Raw genomic sequence first — 20,976 nt, forward strand, 5'->3', positions numbered from 1 at the left:
TCTCTCGCTGTCGTTGTGGGTTTTTACTGGAACGGTGTTATTGTGAGGAGAGAAAACAGCAGTCTCAGGCTGACAGGGGAGGGGAGGAGAATGAAGAGGATATATTCTATTTTGAACACTCTTCCCCGAGACGGTGATGGAGGAAGCTTGGCTGGAGACACCTGTATAGAGCAGCGATTGCCTTCAGGCTGGCTTGATGTTGGACACGCGGTCTGTCACCTGCATTGTCCGCAGGATGCCACCAATAAAGGTGAGTGTTGAAACCCTAATGCCTCTGCCTTTCACTCAATTCAAATAGCAAGATCTGGTCGACGATGATCAAGTTCAAATTGCTGACCTGGATTTGAGCAAGGTTGAATTGATTGTGTGGCCATTTTGTCTTTCTCAATAGCTTTGATGGCTCTTTCCATTTTGGTTCTCATGCCACTGGTTTTGGAAGTCCAAGAGGATTTTAAAGCCGCACGACTTGGATATTTGCCAGGAGGATAGAGGTGAGTTTGTATGTAATAATTGGCAATTATAATGAATGCGTAAAATATCACACGTTGCTTCGAATATGAAGATTGCATACCTTCCCAGGTAAGGTTTTCACTGCATTTTTCAGAATTGTAAAGTTGCTTTCTCGATTCGATGAGACGTTTCCTTTTACTTTTACCTGAGACGGGCAGTTCGGCTGCATTCCTACCTGGGGATTAGGAAAACAGCTTGGTTCAACGATCTAATCTCTACTCAACCTGAACTCGGTACTCCGTCGCAGATGGACCTCACCTGCACTCTGTTGCTCACGCAACCGGTGCACCGGGTTGACAGTTCTCAGTTGGTGTTACAAACATTTGTTCCTTTCCACGATTTGGCCTTGAGTGTCACCGATTGGTATTGTGCAGCTTTTGTTCGCATCCTTTGATGCATTTCCCTTTGGGGTACTCGAGAATATTCATGGCCGAATATCCGTTGCCACTTCAGCAAAGCTATGAGCAGAGATGGTACTTAAGCGCGGAATGGGCTAAACTTGCTTCCCGACGATTCTGTTCGATGGTAACCGCAAAGGAGCCTCACGGCCTGTTAACTCTTCGGGTCGAAACCCCGAGCAAACACCGGAATGGAATGTTGGAATCGTGCTCGACACCATTTTTCAAGGTACTGCACTATATATGCTCTGAAACTCATTGGATCATTCGATGCCGAAACGACATTGCGAGGATTCCGTCTCGAATGAAGTCTGTTTTATAGATAGATCAGTTTAATTTGACGTTCTCATGACTCCAATATCCTCGGTTCGTCCGTCTCTTTTATGTCAGAGCCATTGTCCAGGATTCTTTCATCGCTAAGTGATTGTTTTTGGGGTTTTTTGTTTTTCAAAACAAGGTCTTGTGGAAGATACTTGTGGATTAGCGAGAACATCAAACAAATCAGGACGTAACAGAACAAAAGGAACGGTAGAAATAGAAGGAAGGAAATCACCAAGAGTAGGTTTGAGGGACAAAATGTAGGAAGACTTGGAGAAATAAGTGATGTGGGGAAGAATGAAGGGTAGGGAAGGATGAATTCGGTGGACAAGATGGATGCAGATCAAAACTCTCAGGAAGGACAAACTGGAAACTTGGATAAAGATGGGTTGGGGAGGTTTAACGAGGGTAGAAAAGATCAAGGTTTTGGAATGGGGATGATCTGAGATGAAGGTGAAAATCTGTCCTGAAGACTTGGAGGCAAGAATGAGATTGAAGAGAATGTGTAAGTTGATTTCACAGGTGGGGAAAAAAAAAAGAGCGTGGAGGTGAGCAGTGATCGACCTGGATTTACAGTAAATAGTTTCACTTGAAGGAGTCGATGGCGGACCATGTGCACGCTGCAGAAACCTGGGGGAGAACAAAGCACGGAAAGAGCAGAGGATGCAAGACCAGAAAGGAGGCCGTAGAAGAAAGGGACCACCGACCTGTCTGCAACGGTCAAGTGATGGGTCCGCAGACTCGGCTTGATCGCGGGAGATTCCAATAATCTCTAATTGCCTTGGTTTCCAGGGCATCAAGCTGAGCAAGATGAGAGGCAGGGGAGGCAGCCCAGAGGGGGGAGCAGTAATCAATCTAGCTGGAGATTAAGGCCTTGTAGATGGATCGGAGTTTTCAGACCCTGAAGCAACCTGAATTTGCTGTCTTGAAGCGTTCCTCAGACTTGGTGCTTGTGGAACAGTCTCACAATGGGATTTGTATTCAGGTCACTGATTGTAGTGAAGGAAGTTATGGCATATCTGAGGGCAGCTTCCCTCCATTCTTATTTACATTTTGCGATGTTGCACCGTATCGGCTCCTGATAGCATCAGCTGAACTATTCCCAATTCTGGAATGATACGCTATCTTTTGTGTTCTCCAATGCTATTTACCAAGGTTTTTCCTTTCCATAGCAGCTGTGTATCCCATGCCGTGTTATCATCACGGTGTAGTTTATTTGTGTATCCTGAAGCATTTTCAGCCAAGAAGATAATGTTTAAAGCTCCTTATTTAATGCAGACAGATGGAGCAGAAACATTCTGCCAATTGTACAAAGAATCTTATCCGATGTAATTGTTCTTATATTCATCGTCTTGTCGCTCTTTGCCCACATCTCTCATGAGATCTGATGAGATTCCCATCATATTTTGTTCCCTTCGAGCACAGAATTGTTTTGGGGGCATCCTTTTCATCATCGCGGTCATGACTGATTGAATGGCCATGCTACGCCGTCAACGTCATCGTGATTCGTATCCTTTGCGACATCCCACGGCATCCGACGACTCCATGGCCCATGGACCTGTTGGCACCTCAACAAGGGTACCACAGATGTGCAAACTTGGAAGTGTATCCCACTCATCGTTACTGCAGAGCAGCATCGCGACGACGGCAAACGCCGCATTCCTTGCTCCCACCAGAGCATCAAATCACGGTCGATCCTTTTCCTCCCCACCAGCCATTACCTGCGGTCAAGTCAACAAGATTGTGGGAATCACACCAAAAGCCTTCCCAGAAATGCCTTCTGAAAGATCTACCGAAAGCCTCTGTACAACAGAGACGATGCTTTTGAGTTCAGGCATGAGAAAGACAAATGGTCAAGCTCTGATGGACAATACCAAGGAATGTGGACAGCTCGGCAGGAATCCAGCTAATGGAACCAAAGAGAAGAGACCTGCAAAACGCTCAGGAAAAGTGCTGTTGGCTGGAAAGTTGAACTCCATGATGATGAACACACTCGGGGTGAGTCGGGACGCAGTTGCTTGAAGTTGTTCGGAGTTTAAAGGGATCCCCCTGTATCAAACTGATTCCAGTGATTGCCAAGTATACTTTCTGCTGTATATTGATGGCTGGAAGCCTAAGTCTTCATACGTCAGATACTCACTTTGCATTAATATGATAAATTTATAGGCAATACGTTTTTTTGGCCATGTGATCCGTATAATTTAATAATAAATGTTCCTCGCAAGGAACTTCAGCACAGGAGGAAGCCATGAGTCCGATCAAAGTCTGCGCTCGTATTCTCAACCTGTTGTGGTTTGTCCGTGCTCTATCCTTTTTAAATGTTTTGCTGAGCACCAAGCAAGGAAGCAGCACGTACCAAGTTGGTAGTCTTTGGAGGAACCACCGACCTCTCAGACTCAGATTGGATGCTCCAACCATTGCACTCCAGAGTCTGGTTATATCGTTTGGACCGTGATGTTCAATCAGAGGGTTTTGACACAAAATACAAAGTTTGTGTTCACTTATTCACAAAAACGTCCATTTACGAGGTTTTCACATGAGGCCTTGATTAATTTTAATATAATAGGGTGTTTAAATAAATATATAACCCAGATCATGTTCTTTTTCTAACTGACACACTTTTTTTTTAATTAGGGCGATGGAAACAAGTCTGGGGTCATTTGAACACGTCCGTTGTTTGAAATCTTTTCAATCAGTTTGCACGATGAAGAATAATAAATATTAGGATAATCATGTGCTTTTAACTTTCATAAACATTGACTAGGTCTTTCCTTTTTATAAATCGATAATAATCATCATAATTCATACCAATAATATGCCTGGTGTTGGCCTAATGGTTTGGGTGGTGGGCTTGGGATCCTAGCATCCTGAGTTCAAATCCCACTCGGCTGTTGAATTAATACCAGGTGGGGTAGACTCTGCCTGCCATCCTTCCGAGGTCGGCAAAATGAGTGCCAGCTTGCTGGTATCCTGTGTCGGAGTGGTGATCTGTCCAGGATTGTACCCAATAGCCAAGGAGACTACGTAGGCAGCAACAATGCCCTGCACAGAGTATGGTCCTGATGGATGGATGGGTACCAAAAATAACCAGCCAGGGCAATTGAGAAGTCTTCAAATATTCGAAACAAAAAAGAAATTCCAAAAGGAAAGTGTGTTCCAGTGAAAGTCGAGCCTCATCCCAAACCCACTTCTGAGTGAGTGCTGTGTTGGCCACAGGGCCCAGTCATTCGTCGGCAATGACGATTATTTTCCCATAAGTCACACTGTTTGTTCAAGGAGTTATGGACCATTTTATCCCACACATGTGAGCGAGATCATGGGGTGGTGGAGATTTAGATCCCCATTGGTGTGCATGTGCAGACGTGGCCTTTGCACCCAAATATGGGGTGTAGGAGGTGGAGGAGATAGAGGAGATAGAGGAGATGGAGGAGGTGGAGGAGATAGTGGAGATGCAGGAGGTGCAGGAGGTGGATGTATTTTTCATTTATACAAAGTTGAGGCCCTTGGAAGAGAGAGAACGAGGATTGACAAACTATTTGAATTCCACTTAAAGACTGCTTTTCAACCCAATTACATGCTTGCTATTTACGGTGGAGAGATGATGCTGTAAGTGTAGCAATGAAAGTAAACCTTTTTTAAGTTCACGGGTGGTTCCAGTGAACGTTACACTTTTGTTAGTAATTGTGGATTTGTCATTGTCATCCACAATGACACAGTGGTGCAATTGTGGACCATTGCACCACTTGATGCAATGGCAGCCATTTGTTTGCCGCGTGTTGTACAGGATGCCTTTTGTCATGGTGTTGTGTCTAAGAGAAAGAAGATGACGGTCGATGGTGGAAGAATTATGAGGGGACAAGTTAAAATTGTACTGACACCAAAATCATCATAGTCGAGCAACGTAGTCTGGTGATTGGCACGGTTTGAAGCCCATTAGCAAATTATGTGCAGATGAGCAGTTTATAATCATGTATCAAGGTGTGACTTTGAAAATAAACAGGTTTTATAAACTAACGATTAGCGAAGGTATGCCAAGAACCGTGGGAAGCGAGATAAAGCTGATGTTTCTGGCATTAGCCCTTCATCGGAGCAAATAATTCCTGATCCGAGGAAAAGGGCCAATTCCCTGAATGCCAGCTTTGCCTTACTCCTCACGGTGGTTAGTGTACCTTCACACCTCACGGTGGTTAGTGTACCTGTACTCCTCATGGTGGTTAGTGCACCTTTACTCCTCATGGTGGTTAGTGTACCTTCACACCTCACGGTGGTTAGTGTACCTTCACTCCTCACGGTGGTTAGTGTACCTTCACACCTCACGGTGGTTAGTGTACCTGTACTCCTCATGGTGGTTAGTGCACCTTTACTCCTCATGGTGGTTAGTGTACCTTCACACCTCACGGTGGTTAGTGTACCTTCACACCTCACGGTGGTTAGTGTACCTGTACTCCTCATGGTGGTTAGTGCACCTTTACTCCTCATGGTGGTTAGTGTACCTTCACACCTCACGGTGGTTAGTGTACCTTCACACCTCACGGTGGTTAGTGTACCTGTACTCCTCATGGTGGTTAGTGCACCTTTACTCCTCATGGTGGTTAGTGTACCTTTACTCCTCATGGTGGTTAGTGTACCTTTACTCCTCATGCTGGTTAGTGTACCTTCACTCCTCACGGTGGTTAGTGTTCCTTTACTCCTCACGGTGGTTAGTGTACCTTCACACCTCATGGTGGTTAGTGTACCTTTACTCCTCATGGTGGTTAGTGCACCTTTACTCCTCATGGTGGTTAGTGTACCTTTACTCCTCATGGTGGTTAGTGTACCTTCAATCCTCATGATGGTTAGTGTACCTTCACTCCTCATGGTGGTTAGTGTTCCTTTACTCCTCATGGTAGTTAGTGTACCTTCACTCCTCATGGTGGTTAGTGTTCCTTTACTCCTCATGGTAGTTGGTGTACCTTCACTCCTCACGGTGGTTAGTGTACCTTCACTCCTCATGGTGGTTAGTGTACCTTTACTCCTCATGCTGGTTAGTGTACCTTCACTCCTCACGGTGGTTAGTGTTCCTTTACTCCTCATGGTAGTTAGTGTACCTTTACTCCTCATGCTGGTTAGTGTACCTTCACTCCTCATGGTGGTTAGTGTTCCTTTACTCCTCATGGTAGTTAGTGTACCTTCACTCCTCATGGTGGTTAGTGTTCCTTTACTCCTCATGGTAGTTGGTGTACCTTCACTCCTCACGGTGGTTAGTGTACCTTCACTCCTCATGGTGGTTAGTGTACCTTTACTCCTCATGCTGGTTAGTGTACCTTCACTCCTCACGGTGGTTAGTGTACCTTCACTCCTCACGGTGGTTAGTGTACCTTCACTCCTCACGGTGGTTAGTGTACCTTCACTTCTCATGGTGGTTAGTGTACCTTCACTTCTCATGGTGGTTAGTGTACCTTCACTCCTTATGGTGGATAGTGTACCTTTACTCCTCATGGTGGTTAGTGTACCCTCACTCCTCACGGTGGTTCGTGTACCCTCGCTCCTCACGGTGGTTAGTGTACCTTCACTCTTCATGGTGGTTAGTGTACCTTCACTCCTCATGGTGGTTATTGTACCTTTACTCCTCACGGTGGTTAGTGTACCTTCACTCCTCACGGTGGTTCGTGTACCCTCGCTCCTCACGGTGGTTAGTGTACCTTCACTCCTCACGGTGGTTAGTGTACCTTCACTCCTCACGGTAGTTAGTGTACCTTCACTCCTCACGGTGGTTAGTGTACCTTCACTCCTCATGGTGGTTAGTGTACCTTTATTCCTCATGGTGGTTAGTGTACCTTCACTCCTCACGGTGGTTAGTGTACCTTCACTCCTCACGGTGGTTCGTGTACCCTCGCTCCTCACGGTAGTTAGTGTACCTTCACTCCTCACGGTGGTTAGTGTACCTTCACTCCTCACGGTGGTTAGTGTACCTTCACTCCTCACGGTGGTTAGTGTACCTTCACTCCTCACGGTAGTTAGTGTACCTTCACTCCTCACGGTGGTTAGTGTACCTTCACTCCTCATGGTGGTTAGTGTACCTTCACTCCTCACGGTGGTTAGTGTACCTTCACTCCTCACGGTAGTTAGTGTACCTTCACTCCTCACGGTAGTTAGTGTACCTACACTCCTCACGGTGGTTAGTGTACCTTCACTCCTCATGGTGGTTAGTGTACCTTTATTCCTCATGGTGGTTAGTGTACCTTCACTCCTCACGGTGGTTCGTGTACCCTCGCTCCTCACGGTGGTTAGCGTACATTTGTCACCTTTCAGTTGATATAATCTCTCGTTGGAATTGTCTGACAATGCAGACAGACATGAGTCTTGACTCCTCTTTCACTCGACTAAACTCCTTGGATGTACGAAACTCACTGCCCTTCCAGTTGAGGAAATTTGCTGTGTTCATCTTATGTTGAACCAACTAACCTTATGTTGAACCAAGGTAGCACAGCTACCTCTTTTGTGGTGCGTATTTTCGAATAGTTTCCCTGTTTTTCTCTCTCGCCATCACCAATGTCGATTTTAAAGACATGTTGCTTCATTATTATTATTATTATTATTTTAACATATTCTCTTTTTGTTTGCTTCAGCATGGTGCTTACCAGATGTGGACCATGCACCTGACAACAGAACCCCGTGGACTCGGCCTCCGGGTGTCTGTGGGCCGTGGATTGAGATCCAACTTCAAGGGAGTTCTTGTAATTCACATGGATGAGGGGGGGGCAGCAAAAAGGTAACCCCACAGTTTTCATGTCTACCTTTTCATTCTGAACATCCCATGGACAGTCAGAACTGAAAATACAGTTGCTGGGGATGAGAAACTTATTCACACTGAAAAGAGCCCACGTATTGATAATCTTGTGTTGTGTTTTTTAAACTTATAATATCTCTGATTACAAACCAGAATTACATCATGGAAATATTGGCTGCTCTTAGAGCACCCTTATTCTGGACATTTCCATCTGTCTGTCTGTCTGTCTGTCTGTCTGTGAAACTTTGGTCAAGCCTAGGGGCTAAACCACTCAACCGATTCCAATGAAATTTGGTAGGTAGGACCAATATTTCTGGGAATCGTGTGCTTTCGAATATGGGACCCCGGGACCTAGCAACGGCATAGCAACGGCCTTTTAAAGCGGTCAAAAATTCGAAAAAAAAAATCAAAAAAAAATAATCGAAAAATCGAAGCTTAGAGTTCTGTGCGCAATCTATCTCGCTCCCTTCATGCCAATTTGCAGCCCTAACAAAAAATATTTGTAGGAGGAGATAGTTTTTTGGGCGAGTACATGTCGAACATTTCAGAAATGGTTAATTGCGAATATCTTTAAGAGAAAGAGTCTGATTTTGGTGAAACTTGGGTGAAATGTGTACAATGTGGCTAGCATGTACACAAAAATGAATGGTTGATATGCACACCTCCGTTGCTTAACGACAGCTAAAATACTTTATCGTATATCGTACACTTATTGTGGACTGTACAAAAAAATCAATACCTCCGAAACTGGACCTCCGAGGGACCTGTTTTTTTGTACCCAAGGAGAATGTCTTACAGCATCACATAAAAAAAAAATCTTTTGCGAATAGATAAATGGAATTACCAGGGCTGCCATTTGTTGGAGTCTCTTTGGAAACATGCCTGAAATTTCACAAGGCGGGTTTCTGGGCGCAAACTATGAGGGCTGTGATAATCATATTTATTGTGCTAAATTGATTGATAGCATGTACATGAATATCGGCTCGTCGCGTCGGCGAGCTTTCCATCTGGAGCGAGCAGCCATGTCGCCTACCGGCTTGAAAACCCTTTTCTCACCACTCAGTCACTCACTTATTTATGTAAATGTTTTGTACTTTCTTGGTGGCTAGAAAGCTGAAATTTTGTATTTGATGTATCTCGAAGCCAGGATTCCAGGAAAAACCACATAACAAAAATATAGTTATATATTATATTATTATTTATTAAAATTATGTAAAACTTACCTCAATTCGGCCTTTGGCCGAGATGGAAGTTAAATAGAATTATACCTTTCATTCTTTCATTCAAAACTGTCCATAAATGTCCGTAAACAAAAATATATAAATAAAGGGAAGATACCGACGAGCATTCTCCATTCCACCATCCCCAGATTCTGCAACTTAAAGCCAACCAATTGCCCTGTTGATGAGGAACTGCTCTTTGTGAGTAACCGTTATGAAACCTTGTACAGCGAAAAAATTGCTTTGGCCGAGTTAGATTTTCCATCTTAATGCTTATTCTGAAAACGTAAATTTACCGTCACCTGCACTTCAATAACCAAATCAGCAGAATTTTTGGAAATGAACAAAAGTGGTGCGTGGAGCAATGTGGACCCAAAGGCCATTCCTCGGTTATTTTCTCTTTGTGAACGAATGTCTCGATGATATCCACAGCCAGGGGTTACTCTCGCCTGCAGGAGGACAAACACATTTAAAGGTCATCGGGTTAATCTAGGGCATGACCCCAAGGTTTTTGTTCTAAATCTCTTTAAGTAAATGTGTCACCAAGAGGAAATGCATTGGGATTGGTTGTAATTAGAGCTGCATGAAATACGACATGAAAGCATTGAAGAGAGTTTGAATGCTCTGAAATATATAATTCCTCATTATTGACACTCCACATTCATTTTCCCTCAAAAAATGTGTGTGATGCAAGACCATTTGATTTTTGTTTGTGGATTTAATGAGCCGATTACGATAATTGTGCCACTTTCCGATGAGCTGCCGGATAATTTACCAGTACTCTGAAATACCTCCGCCACCGAAGGTGGACGGAGCTTATGTTTTCACTCCATCTGTCTGTTTGTCTGTGAGCAGAATATCTCAAAGCTTTATGGACGAATTCGGACGAAACATGGTGGACAGGTTGGGTGTGTGAAAAGGACCAATTGGTTCGATTTTGGTGAAGATCTGATTTCAGATCCGGACACAAGAAATTTTTAATTACCCTGCGCTCGCAAAGAGAAAAGCGGGTCTAAACCGGTCACTCTTTTGAGGTCAACATGGGCCAAATAGGTCAACAGGGACATAATTTCTAAAATTGTCAATTTTCATCCGATTGACTTGAAATTTGAACAGGATTTTCACATCAGCTCACTGAATTCAATCAACCATTATTTATGAGGTCAACATCGGCCAAAACAGGAAGGATTTTGGAAGGTTGACATAGGCCAAAACTTCTAAAATTGTCAATTTTCATCCGATTGATTTTGAAATTTGAAAGAGGATTTTCATATCGGCTCACTTCATTCAACGACCAATTATTTTTGAGGTCAACACAGGCAAAGAAATCAACATGGGCCGGATTTCTGAAATTGCCAATTTTTATCTGATTGACTTGAAATTTGAAGAGAATTTGCATATCAGGTCACTGAATTCAACCACCAACTATTTTTGAGGTCAAAATGTCAACAGAGGCTGAATTTCTAAAATTAAGAGATAGGGTTAAAAACTATATATTTCGTGATATCTCAAAAAGTTGTGGACGAGTTTTGACAAAACTCGGTGGATTTAAGTTGGTTCGGTGACGAAAGAGTTGGCTCACACTTAGTCCTTCTTAAGACTCCCTCCCCTTATCAAGATTAATGGAATACATACATGCAGTCAACACGACTGCACGTGTGTATTCCATTAATACCATGTAGTTTTTTTTTTAAAGTGATTCTTCACTATTGAGAGATGGGGCCAAAACAATATATATATATATATATATATATAGACAGTACATCTCACATGATATCTCAAAAAGGTATGGACAAGTTATGACAAAACTTGGTGGACAGGTAAGGTGTATGACAAGGATGAATTGATTCGATTTTAGGTCTGGTCAGCAGATCCGGCCTATCAGTGGGATACAAAAAGTGAACTGTTCAGCCTGATGGAGGTATGCGCTCTACCGAGTGCCGTTCTCGTTGCTGGATGTTTTTGGAGACATCACTTTATTATGTTCGCATTGGGGAGATAAATTGACAAAAGAAAGAGAATGGAGGATTATTATGAGGGGATGGAGAGGGAGAGGGAATAAGGAGGGTTTGAGTGTGAAGATAAGGGAACATCTTGGGCGGAAATACGAGTCACTGAAAGGACAATAAAGAACATGTATGCAGCAAAGAAATCCGCTATATTTGCATATAAAATAAAAAGATTGCCACTTAACTATTGTTCAACATTTTAAATTATTAAATATTGTATCCACCCACAACCACCCACAGGGATGGACGGCTACATCATGGAGATGAGCTACTGATGGTGAACGGACAAGCACTGTTTGGAAAGGGAAAGGAAGAAGCTGAGAGAATCCTGGATTCCTTGGTTGGAGTTGTTCGATTGCTTGTGGCGCGACGTCTAAAGCAAAGCAACAATTGTCTGGATATGGATCAAAAATGGCAAACTAAGCCAAAGGAGGGTGCAGAGATACATCGCCGTAGCAGGTGTGTCGGATCCAGTCCTTCACAAAGCCACAGGAATTTCCATCGAGAGAAGGATTCAAGTAAGGAAGAGTCCTGGCCCCATGGTGAACACCTGGCTAATGGTACTGCAAAGGATATGTTGACTGTCATGGATGTTTTTGCAAAACAAAAGAAAAGTATGGAGGACAGAAGTACGAATCACAATAACGCTTCAGGAGAGGAGCTTAATGATGGTCACGACTTGCCTGGAAGGTGTCTCTCCTCTCATATGGAGAACATGTTAGCACAGGAAAGCCCTAAGGAAGGAACACAACGACAAAAGGATCAACACGTCATAAAGAACAATTATTTATCTCGACCTGCTTCTTATCCTGCAGCATCTTATGAACAGGTAACCAACACTTCTTCATTTATAACCTCATTACAAGACATATTTAACAAAATATATCAAAACTAGCATGGTTGCCCTCTGTGTTGTACGGTCCTTCATAAAATTCCAGAGCTTCCCATCTTTGTTATAAACGCGAAAAGAAATCTTCAAAATATAAAATATTCACAAATTCCATGGCTTGTTGTTTCATGACTTCGGAAGATCTTTTCGTGGTGGAGTATTCAATTAAAACCACGAATGATAAAATACTTGATCATGTTTTTCTTATTAATTCTGGTCATTTTCTCATGATCTTTCGCATCCAATGTTCAGTGGTTTCGATTCCTGGCCCCAAATATTACATCATCCTTCCTAACAATCCCCTGCTCTCAGGTTACCATTGTTTGTGCTTAAATTTTCCAATAACTCCATTTCAGTTAATTTCCTGAAATCCAGGGTTGAAACCTTCGTATTTTAATATGGTCTGAAGGTGTAAAGGTCTGAAAAGGTCTGAAAAGGTCTAAATGGGTATAAAGGGTTGAATGGTTTTGAGGGTCTTAAAAGGTCAATGGGGTCTAAAGGATTTAATTTAAGCTCTCAAGGGTTTTAAGAGTATTTGGGGACTTTGGCATCTTAAAGTGTATTAGGGGTCATAATAGGTCTGAGAGGGTATTCGTGGTCTTAAGGGTTTCAAGGGGTTTAAATGTATATGTGGGTTTAATTTAATGAATACACCTACTCACTTTCTGTGTGGACAAACAAACAAACAGACAGACAAACGGACCCAAATGTAAGATCCTCTCCTTGTGGCGAGGGTAACTAGAGCGAAATTGACGGCGCACCGTCGCAAACCCGAACGCGTCCCACCTCAATCAAAGTTGAAAGATGGTAAAAAGTTCCACCAGGAATGATGACCCAATATCAAACTTTTAGTTAAAGAAATCTTCCCTTTTGACCGCTCTGACTCTAATCTCCACCCTTTGAGCCATGAACCGGGGTCAAATACAAAAAAAAATCGTTACATATTCCATGCATCCCCCCAATGTTGATTTCACATACAAAGTTTCATTTGAAAAAATGTTTTAAAATGTGTCCATCATTGCATTTTTTTTTTTTTTTTTGCTATTTGACCTTTGACTGATGAGATTTTTGAGGTCGAAGGTCAGAGGTCATGCAAGATAAAAATGTGATATTTGAGAACAGCTGAAGTGATTTAAACCAACCTTTGTACAAGTATGTAATAATGTGGATGGATGTGTATCTGTCGACGTCATGACGTTCTCGTTTAATTATTTATTTTAGTTATTTGAGCCAATAGCATTCGGTTAAACTTTGTGCAATTTGCTTTCGGAATTTAATAAATAAACTAGTACGTGCCCGTACGTACATGGCCATGCGTGCGTGGCCGTGTGTGCAAAGAAAAAAAAACTTTCAAACCGCGTGCCAGAAACAACAACCACACAGGCCGTTCCTTCGCTCTTGTAAACGACGACTGGATCGGGGCATTGTGTTTATCGATAAATGCGCATAAAAAAATCGAGAAATTATTTGAATACATTAAGTCATCACTATCCGGAAGTGGTGCGTGCCCGTACGGAATGTTCACATGCATTCCACAAATTATCGCTTTCATTGAAGTGACAAATGCTTTGATACTTACACACACAGAGTTAATTAAAATCAAAATTAAAATCAAGTTTACCTCCCTGTCTTTGCGAGCCATGACATTCGCTGCCATCAACCATTGCCACTTCCTACGCCACGGGAGCTAAGGCGCCCTTTCCCCCATCGGCCACGCCTACGCAGCAACGAGTCCTGTCACTGGTTTGGTAAATAAATGGCCGCAGCAACGTGTCCTGTCATTGGTAACTAAGGTGCCCTTTCCCCATCGGCCACGCCTTCGCAGCAATGTGTCCTTTCATTGGTTCGGTAAATAAATGGCCATAACTTGGGAAGCACTTGTCCGATTAATATCAAACCTTGAAAAGGCACATCCTCAGGTCCCCAGCAATACACCTGGCAAGTTTCAATTAGATCAGACCAGCGGTTGTCGAGAAACAGTCGTCGCAGACACACACACACACACACAGATTGCTGGAATTATAGATAGATAATGGAATGAAATTGCAAGCTGATGAAAATGTAACTTGAACAGTGGAACATCGTTTTCATTGCCTATTATTTCAGAGGATGTTTGGATGGAAATGTAACAATATATTGAGACTGTTTTCTCAGGAAAAAGACATCCTTGAGAAATTGGAAAGTCAACAACCAAATGACCCGATGAAGGACCCACACTGCACGGGCTCACAGGCATTTTTGGCCGATTTACCTGGGCCACACCCGGGGAACTGCTCCTCGGCCTCACTGTCTCACCTGACGTCACTCTCCACCACCTCTGTGAACAACATGGATCGCAAGTCAAAGCATCTTGGCCAGCGCAGATCTTTGCATAGTTTTTTCAGAACAAAGGTTACAAAGCGTGTTTATTGTAATTGTATAAATGGGTGGACTAGATAACTTATCTTACATGCATACACCTTGGTGTAACTATTGTTATTTATCATAACAACACTGCATAATCAAGTACAAGGTCATTTATTCCACTGGTACAGATATTCCACATTCCAACTGATATACGTGTTGCTTCATATTAACATGGGGTTGGGGGAGGGGGCATATATGTATTATACTTAAAGAGGAAGGAAGGGGGTGGGCTGAAGTGTGAAGGTTAAAATTGAGAAAAGGAAGAAAAGGGAAGATGATGGGAGAGAGAAGGAAGGGTTGAAGGTTGGAAGGAGTTGTGGATAATGGGAATCGAGAAAAAAGAACAGGTATTGAGTTATTTAGGGGTGAAAGAAGGAGTCAAAATCCACACTGTTTTTGCATATGTAATTAAATAGATTACCACGATGATGCCAGTGTTCAACTTTAAAAAAAAAAAAAAATTTATGACTTCATCTTTTATGATACCCAGCTGACAATCTGGACAATTACTAAACGAATTGTTGTTTATGTTTGCATAATATGGGCTCCATAATAGGTTTTGCATAATATGTGATCTCCCATAATATGGGGGTTTTATGGTTAATAGTTAGCAATAGTAAAGCAATACAGTAATTGGTTTGGCAGTTGTCCGAATTATTTGCAGGGCAACAGTGAATAAGTTTCCAAGTTATCAGAAATTATATTTAGTGTTCTTGTCTCGGTAACATCTCCATGAGGTATCCCTGCTTCGGCATCACCTCGAGTGCCTGCTGTGCTGCAGGTGGATGAACTGATGGAGAGAAATACTTTGAAACAATCTGTCGACACAGGGAGTGAACAATGCAAGAGTAAACCAGGTAAGGATGAGTCTGCACCCTTTCCAAAGCATCAGCACTGCCGAAGCTGTTTCTAGGCAAACGAGACACTGGGTGGTTTGCCACTGCCTTTCCCAGAAATAGGGCAATGAATCGTTCAGGTCAGCAGGATACAATGGCCTCCTCTTGTGAAAGACCTAAGGATCTTTCTCACCCACAAGCATCAAATGCTGGCAGATGAGATACTCCGCTTGATGTCCCTCCAAAGGATGCGTCACACATTAAAGATTAATTGAACGTAAAGACAGATTTGATTTTTGATGATAATAAGCGTCGTTATCGCCTTAAAATTTCATGGAAATCCCTTGAAAGTGCTTTTGGTTTTATGTTACAACTTGCAGAAGAAGCCGGCTTTCCCCGGGGAAATTCAATACATACCCACTCGAGGACTGAACACAGAAGTTTTATCATAAACCTGTGTATAGCAGTCTTTTTAATAACAGGCGCATATGTAAACATGATAGTGATTAAATTTGTGTTCACAACAAATCACTACAACCTCAACATACGATGTTCACAATAGATATTACTCGATTTATCCCAAGGAAAAAGCCGCAGTCATTGCATGAACGCAAAACCTGATCGAGGCCAGAAAGGCCAATTAACTTAAAAAAAAATTTTTTTTTTAAATCTGAACATAACCCTCAACCTTCCTCTGGATGAAAGAGGAGGCTATGCGAAGTTTGGTTGCACTGGTTCCTGCAGGAGCCAAATGCATAGATGAACAAAACACAAACAAACTTTCTTCTTTATATACACGATAACTTATTTCATTATCACATCTCAATGAATAAATTTCCTGCCGAACTCATACTTTTGCACGCCACTGTATCTGAGTATGTGTATGGATATATGTATGTATGTATGCTCAAGGTCTGCCAGGAGCCCCCTTCTGTTGATACTACCAAAATCAAGATTCACTGTTCACCTTCACTCTTTCATTCCTCTTTTTTTTTTTCCTGCCTTTGGAACAAACTCCCACACTCTCTTCAATCCCAATCATCCCTCCAGGTCTTCAAAACAGCTGTTCACTATCATCTCTTGTCTTCCCCCATCCAAAACCATGATCTTTTCTACCCCCGTTAATCCACTCCAAACCCACATACTTCAAATTCCCTGCTTTCCTTCCTGAAATTCTCTGTTGTGTAAGGACCTGAAGGTCCCTGTAGTGTCCATCTTGTTTACCCTGTGTACCCCACCCCATCCCTCTCCCTTCCACAGATCTCCTGAGGACAGATAATAAAAGGTTGCAGTCGGTGGGTGAGGATGCGGAGCTGGTGGTTGCGTCCGGAGCGATGAACCTTCAGGGCAGACGTTCCCGCAAACATTCCAGCCCTGGAAAGCTTGAACTGAGCTCGATCAAGCAGGTGAACACACATGCCCTCTCTCCTGCTGCACCACATTTCTTGGTAGTTCTACTCGTTTGGTAAATCACTACAATTTCTCATAGGTGTGGGTCTTGTTAAGCATGAGGGGGGAACTGTGTTAATTCAACCCCCACCAGACTGACCCCCTCCCTCACCCATTAAACAAACCCATGCCTCCAGTATGTTTTGAAAGGGGTGCCTTGTCTTATGTACCTTCTCGTGACAGCTCGCCCCCTCACTCTCCCTTTCCCTGGTCTCCTTTTCACCCTCTCCCACAACCTGAAATGGGAAGATATCAAACGAGAAAAGGAATCGGATAATAAATAAATGAGAGTGGTGTGGAAGGATCTCGTGATGAGAGATGGGAAAGAGGTCTTGCACAAAACATTTGGGGTGGAGGGGTCAAAATTCTGCCATATTTTGGTATGTAATAAATAGATAGCCACTTCCATTCCTTCATGGGAGTAATTATGTTTCATTTAGGATTTAAGCTCATTGAAGAGCGAGTCGACAGAGGGTAAAGAGGCAACAGACTGACAGTGGGGGAACAGTTGGACATATCAGGAAGGGAATGAACTAACAGGAAAAGAGTAGAGAGAAGAGGGGTGGAAACAGTCACCTGTGAGTGCGAGATTCCGCAGCTACGTGGGATTAATGGGGGTAGAAAAGATCACAGGTAAGGAATAAGGATGACATTAAATGGTGGTGCATCACTTGTTTGAATCTCTGCAGGGAAGAGTGGGATTGAAGAGCTTCAGGAAGGCAGTTCCACAATTAAGGGGAAAAAAATGGAACAGGTGTGCAGTCAGCCTGGATTTTGGGATGTTAACCATTAGGGGGCTCAGGAAACAATGTGTGTGTCCTGGAAGAGCTGAGGAGGGTCGGAGGGCTGAGAGAGCAGAGTGAGTGAGATGGGAGGAGAGGTGATATAAAACAGAGACCACCGACCTGTCTGCAATGTGAGAGCAACAAGCCTTGTGCTTCGATCTTATCCCTGGAGATTCCAATAATGTTGAAAGCCTTAGATTTCATGGAATCCCAGAGAGACATATGTGATGCTGGGCCGCCAGCCCATAAAGGCCAACCAAACAGAACTCTTCAAGCCATGGAGAAAGGTCTTATAGGATGTCAGTGATTCTGATTTAAAGGAATTACTTGGAACTGATATTGTGAGTGGCACATACTGGATGAAGTACCTGTTCCATTTGTCAGACGAGCAACGAATATATTCCAGATCAGGAAGAGATGCTGCTGTCTGCCGAGCAGAGGGATGGGGTATGGTGCAACATAAGTGGAGTCTGAAAAAAGGAAGACAGGGCTTTCTAGAGTATCGGAGAGGTCATTTATAGAGAGGAGGAACAAGACCCCAAAATAATGCCTTTGGGAACTCCAGCCTCCACTGGTAGAGGACAGGGTTCAGAAAACATTCATTGAGGAAGTGGGAGGGGGGGTCCATAGTTAAATTGTAGTAACACCATAGTATGGACAGTGTGATTCGCTTAGCAGAGATTTACTCTTGTAAACAAGGACCTGTCAGAGTAAGTCTTTTTGTTAAATGTGATGCTGAAGAGGCAGCGTATGTAACTTATAGATAGGGTAGACAGAGTAAGATTGGCAAATATCTAACCTTCTCTAAGGCGAGGCCAGACAAGGAATTGGAAGTTTCAATACACATAGAAGTGGCTCGGTCGGACTGGCACGATCTGTCTGACCAATGTCTGTGAGCCATGGTGGCTTTTTATTGAGGTGGGTTGGCCCAGAGGATAGACCTCCCTCAAGAAGTGGGAACTCAATCATGGGGCCTGCGGCAGGAAAACGCTGGCCCGGAGTATGGAGGGAGAGCCAGAGGACCATGGGGTTAAAAAAAGAAGGTCGAGGGATCGTATGGAGAGTCACGAGGGCTAGTGCTGGACACGCACGGACAGTTGGGGCTGAATTTTAAGGCATTTAGCATCTTTCGCCTTACCTCTGCTGAGCCACCATCTTTTCTCTTCTGGCCTTCCACCACATCTGCTTCTGATCTTTCACTGCATCATTCCTGCGATACTGCCCGTCCTGAGCAGCAATTTGCCTGTGCACTAGCGACTTGCACATACCAATCGTTGTGTGCCATCCAAGACCTCGCTTGCCACATTGTTCTTCGTGTGAGTCGGTATTGTCCGTATCTTAGCAGGGTATATTTATCATTAATTGTACATGAGTTTGCGTGTCCCCATTTCCCTGTTTGTGTCATTGTTTTGCTTGGACTGTTCTGAACTGTTCGTTGTTCCATACAACCGTTTCTCCCATATTCTTTATAAATAAACTTTTGAAAAGGTAAGAAACGTGTTCAATCCATCTGCCTACGTGTTGCCGTCAGTCTCGGTTAATATGGGTGACCTTGGGGAATGGTATGCCTGGTGTTGGCTTAATGGTTCGGGTGGTGAGCTTCCGATCCTAGGATCTTGAGTTCAAATCTTCCTCGGCTCTTGAATTAATACCAGGTGGGGTTGACTCTGCCTGTCATCCTTCCGAGGTCGGCAAAATGAGTGCCAGCTTGCTGGTATCCTGTGTTGAAGTGGCGACCAATCCAGGATTGTGCCCAATAGCCAAGGAGACTGCTTCGGCAGCACCAAGCTCTGCACAGAGTATGATCCCGATGGATGGATGGATGGATGGATGGATGGATGGATGGGGAATGGTAATGAGTAGATTAATTTCGATGAACGCAGTAGGAAGAGACTGTTTGGGAAATCCACGGAGGCATTCAAAAGACTTTGGCTCAGAGGTATAACACGTTAGTTAGCCTCTGACGTGATAGTGTCATTAATGCTTTTGCCTTCACTTTGTAACATAGTTGTAACATAGTTACAACATATTTGAAACATAATTTTGTAACATAGTTTCAACCCTTTGTAATATAACATATTTGTAAGATAGTTTCATAATCTCACTGATTATATATAGCATTACTTCATTTGTAGCAATTTCCTCCTCAACTACCAATTGACAATGCTCATTATTCCCCTCCAAGTGAATACAAGTTTGCTTTCCGTCCGCCCCACCTGTGGTTTTTCAGACTTTTTTTCCCCATACCCTCAAACATATCCAACTGAAACTTGGAGCATGGCCTTATCATGATAAGTTACAGAACAGATTCGAGTTTCAGAGAGTTTCGTCAAGTTTTTCACAGAGTTATTCCCTTTTGTGGAATTCGAAAATATCACTTGTGTTGCAAAGCAATTCTCTCTCTTGTTGTAAATGTCAAACGTAATGTTCTGTGAGCTCAAAAACCTGATGACTTGGTGGGAGGGAGACTGCGCCAAGGTTCTCTCATCTGCATTTGATCATCCATGGGGTAGGGTTCAGGACAAGATTATAAATTGTCAAAAAAGAGTGAGTGGTTGGTTATGTGATTGGAACTTGGACAACCAAGAGTCTTTCATTTGATTTTTTATTTATTTTTGTAATCGCATCACATTAAGGTTTGACGTCATACTTTGGGACAGGTCTTCATTCATCATGGTCATGTTTTTGATGGAGTATCAAGTGGCAATTGCTAAGAACATGTTCAAACCGTAATCGCTGCTTGTTCCACTTGACCTCAGGTAAACCAGGTGGTACCAAAATCGACGAGGTCGCTCAGTATGGTGCAAGTGGAGTTGCCTTGGCGCCTCTCACAGCCATCCATCATCTCAAACATCGTGCTTGTGAAGGGTCAAGGCAGGGTGAGGCCCAAGTTGAATGTGATATCGACCATTAATGACCGCACATCCCCAGGGCTTGTTTAGACAAGAGTAGACAATTGAATATCCCTTATTTAATCCCTGATTTTGTTTTTTTTTCTATTTCTTGTGTCACTGCATTTTATCATCGTTTATTTTATTACCTCGATTTGATTACCCTGGATTATTTCATCACCTCCGCCACCGAATGTGGACAGAGGTTATGTTTTCACCTGTTTGTCTGTCTGTCTGTGAACAGGATATCTAAAAAGGTTGGGGATGGATTCGGACAAAATTCGGTGGACAGGTTGGGTGTGTGACAAAGATGAATCAATTTGATTTGGGTGAAGATCAGAATTTGATGCGATATTTTTTAAATTTTTCAAATGATTCGTCACCATTGAGAAAATGGGGCTAAAAACGTTACATAGCATGATATCTCAAAACGTTACATAGCACGATATCTCAAAACGTTACATAGCACGATATCTCAAAATGTTACATAGCACGA

The 20,976-nt window shown here is 43.0% G+C and overlaps 1 protein-coding gene across 4 annotated transcripts in view; it reads left to right on the forward strand.

The window, feature by feature from the left end:
• The window catches only part of LOC147016170 (uncharacterized), an 89,885-nt gene continuing 68,909 nt past the window's right edge, over positions 1 to 20,976 (forward strand). For 2 of the 4 annotated variants that reach the window (XM_085848933.1, XM_085848934.1), the window contains exons 1-9: positions 1 to 250; positions 392 to 491; positions 2,652 to 3,224; positions 7,835 to 7,977; positions 11,465 to 12,053; positions 14,268 to 14,504; positions 15,301 to 15,376; positions 16,616 to 16,761; positions 20,349 to 20,468. In XM_085848933.1, coding sequence (XP_085705059.1) covers positions 2,700 to 3,224; positions 7,835 to 7,977; positions 11,465 to 12,053; positions 14,268 to 14,504; positions 15,301 to 15,376; positions 16,616 to 16,761; positions 20,349 to 20,468 — 1,836 coding nt within the window. In that variant the 5' untranslated portion in view covers positions 1 to 250; positions 392 to 491; positions 2,652 to 2,699. The remainder of the gene's footprint in view (positions 251 to 391; positions 492 to 2,651; positions 3,225 to 7,834; positions 7,978 to 11,464; positions 12,054 to 14,267; positions 14,505 to 15,300; positions 15,377 to 16,615; positions 16,762 to 20,348; positions 20,469 to 20,976) is intronic. The other 2 variants (XM_085848935.1, XM_085848936.1) reach the window with 2 other exon arrangements.

Source organism: Eptatretus burgeri, chromosome 12, assembly GCF_056783735.1.
Source record: "Eptatretus burgeri isolate ZD-2024b chromosome 12, Ebu_testis_v1, whole genome shotgun sequence".
Lineage (NCBI taxonomy): Eukaryota > Metazoa > Chordata > Myxini > Myxiniformes > Myxinidae > Eptatretus > Eptatretus burgeri.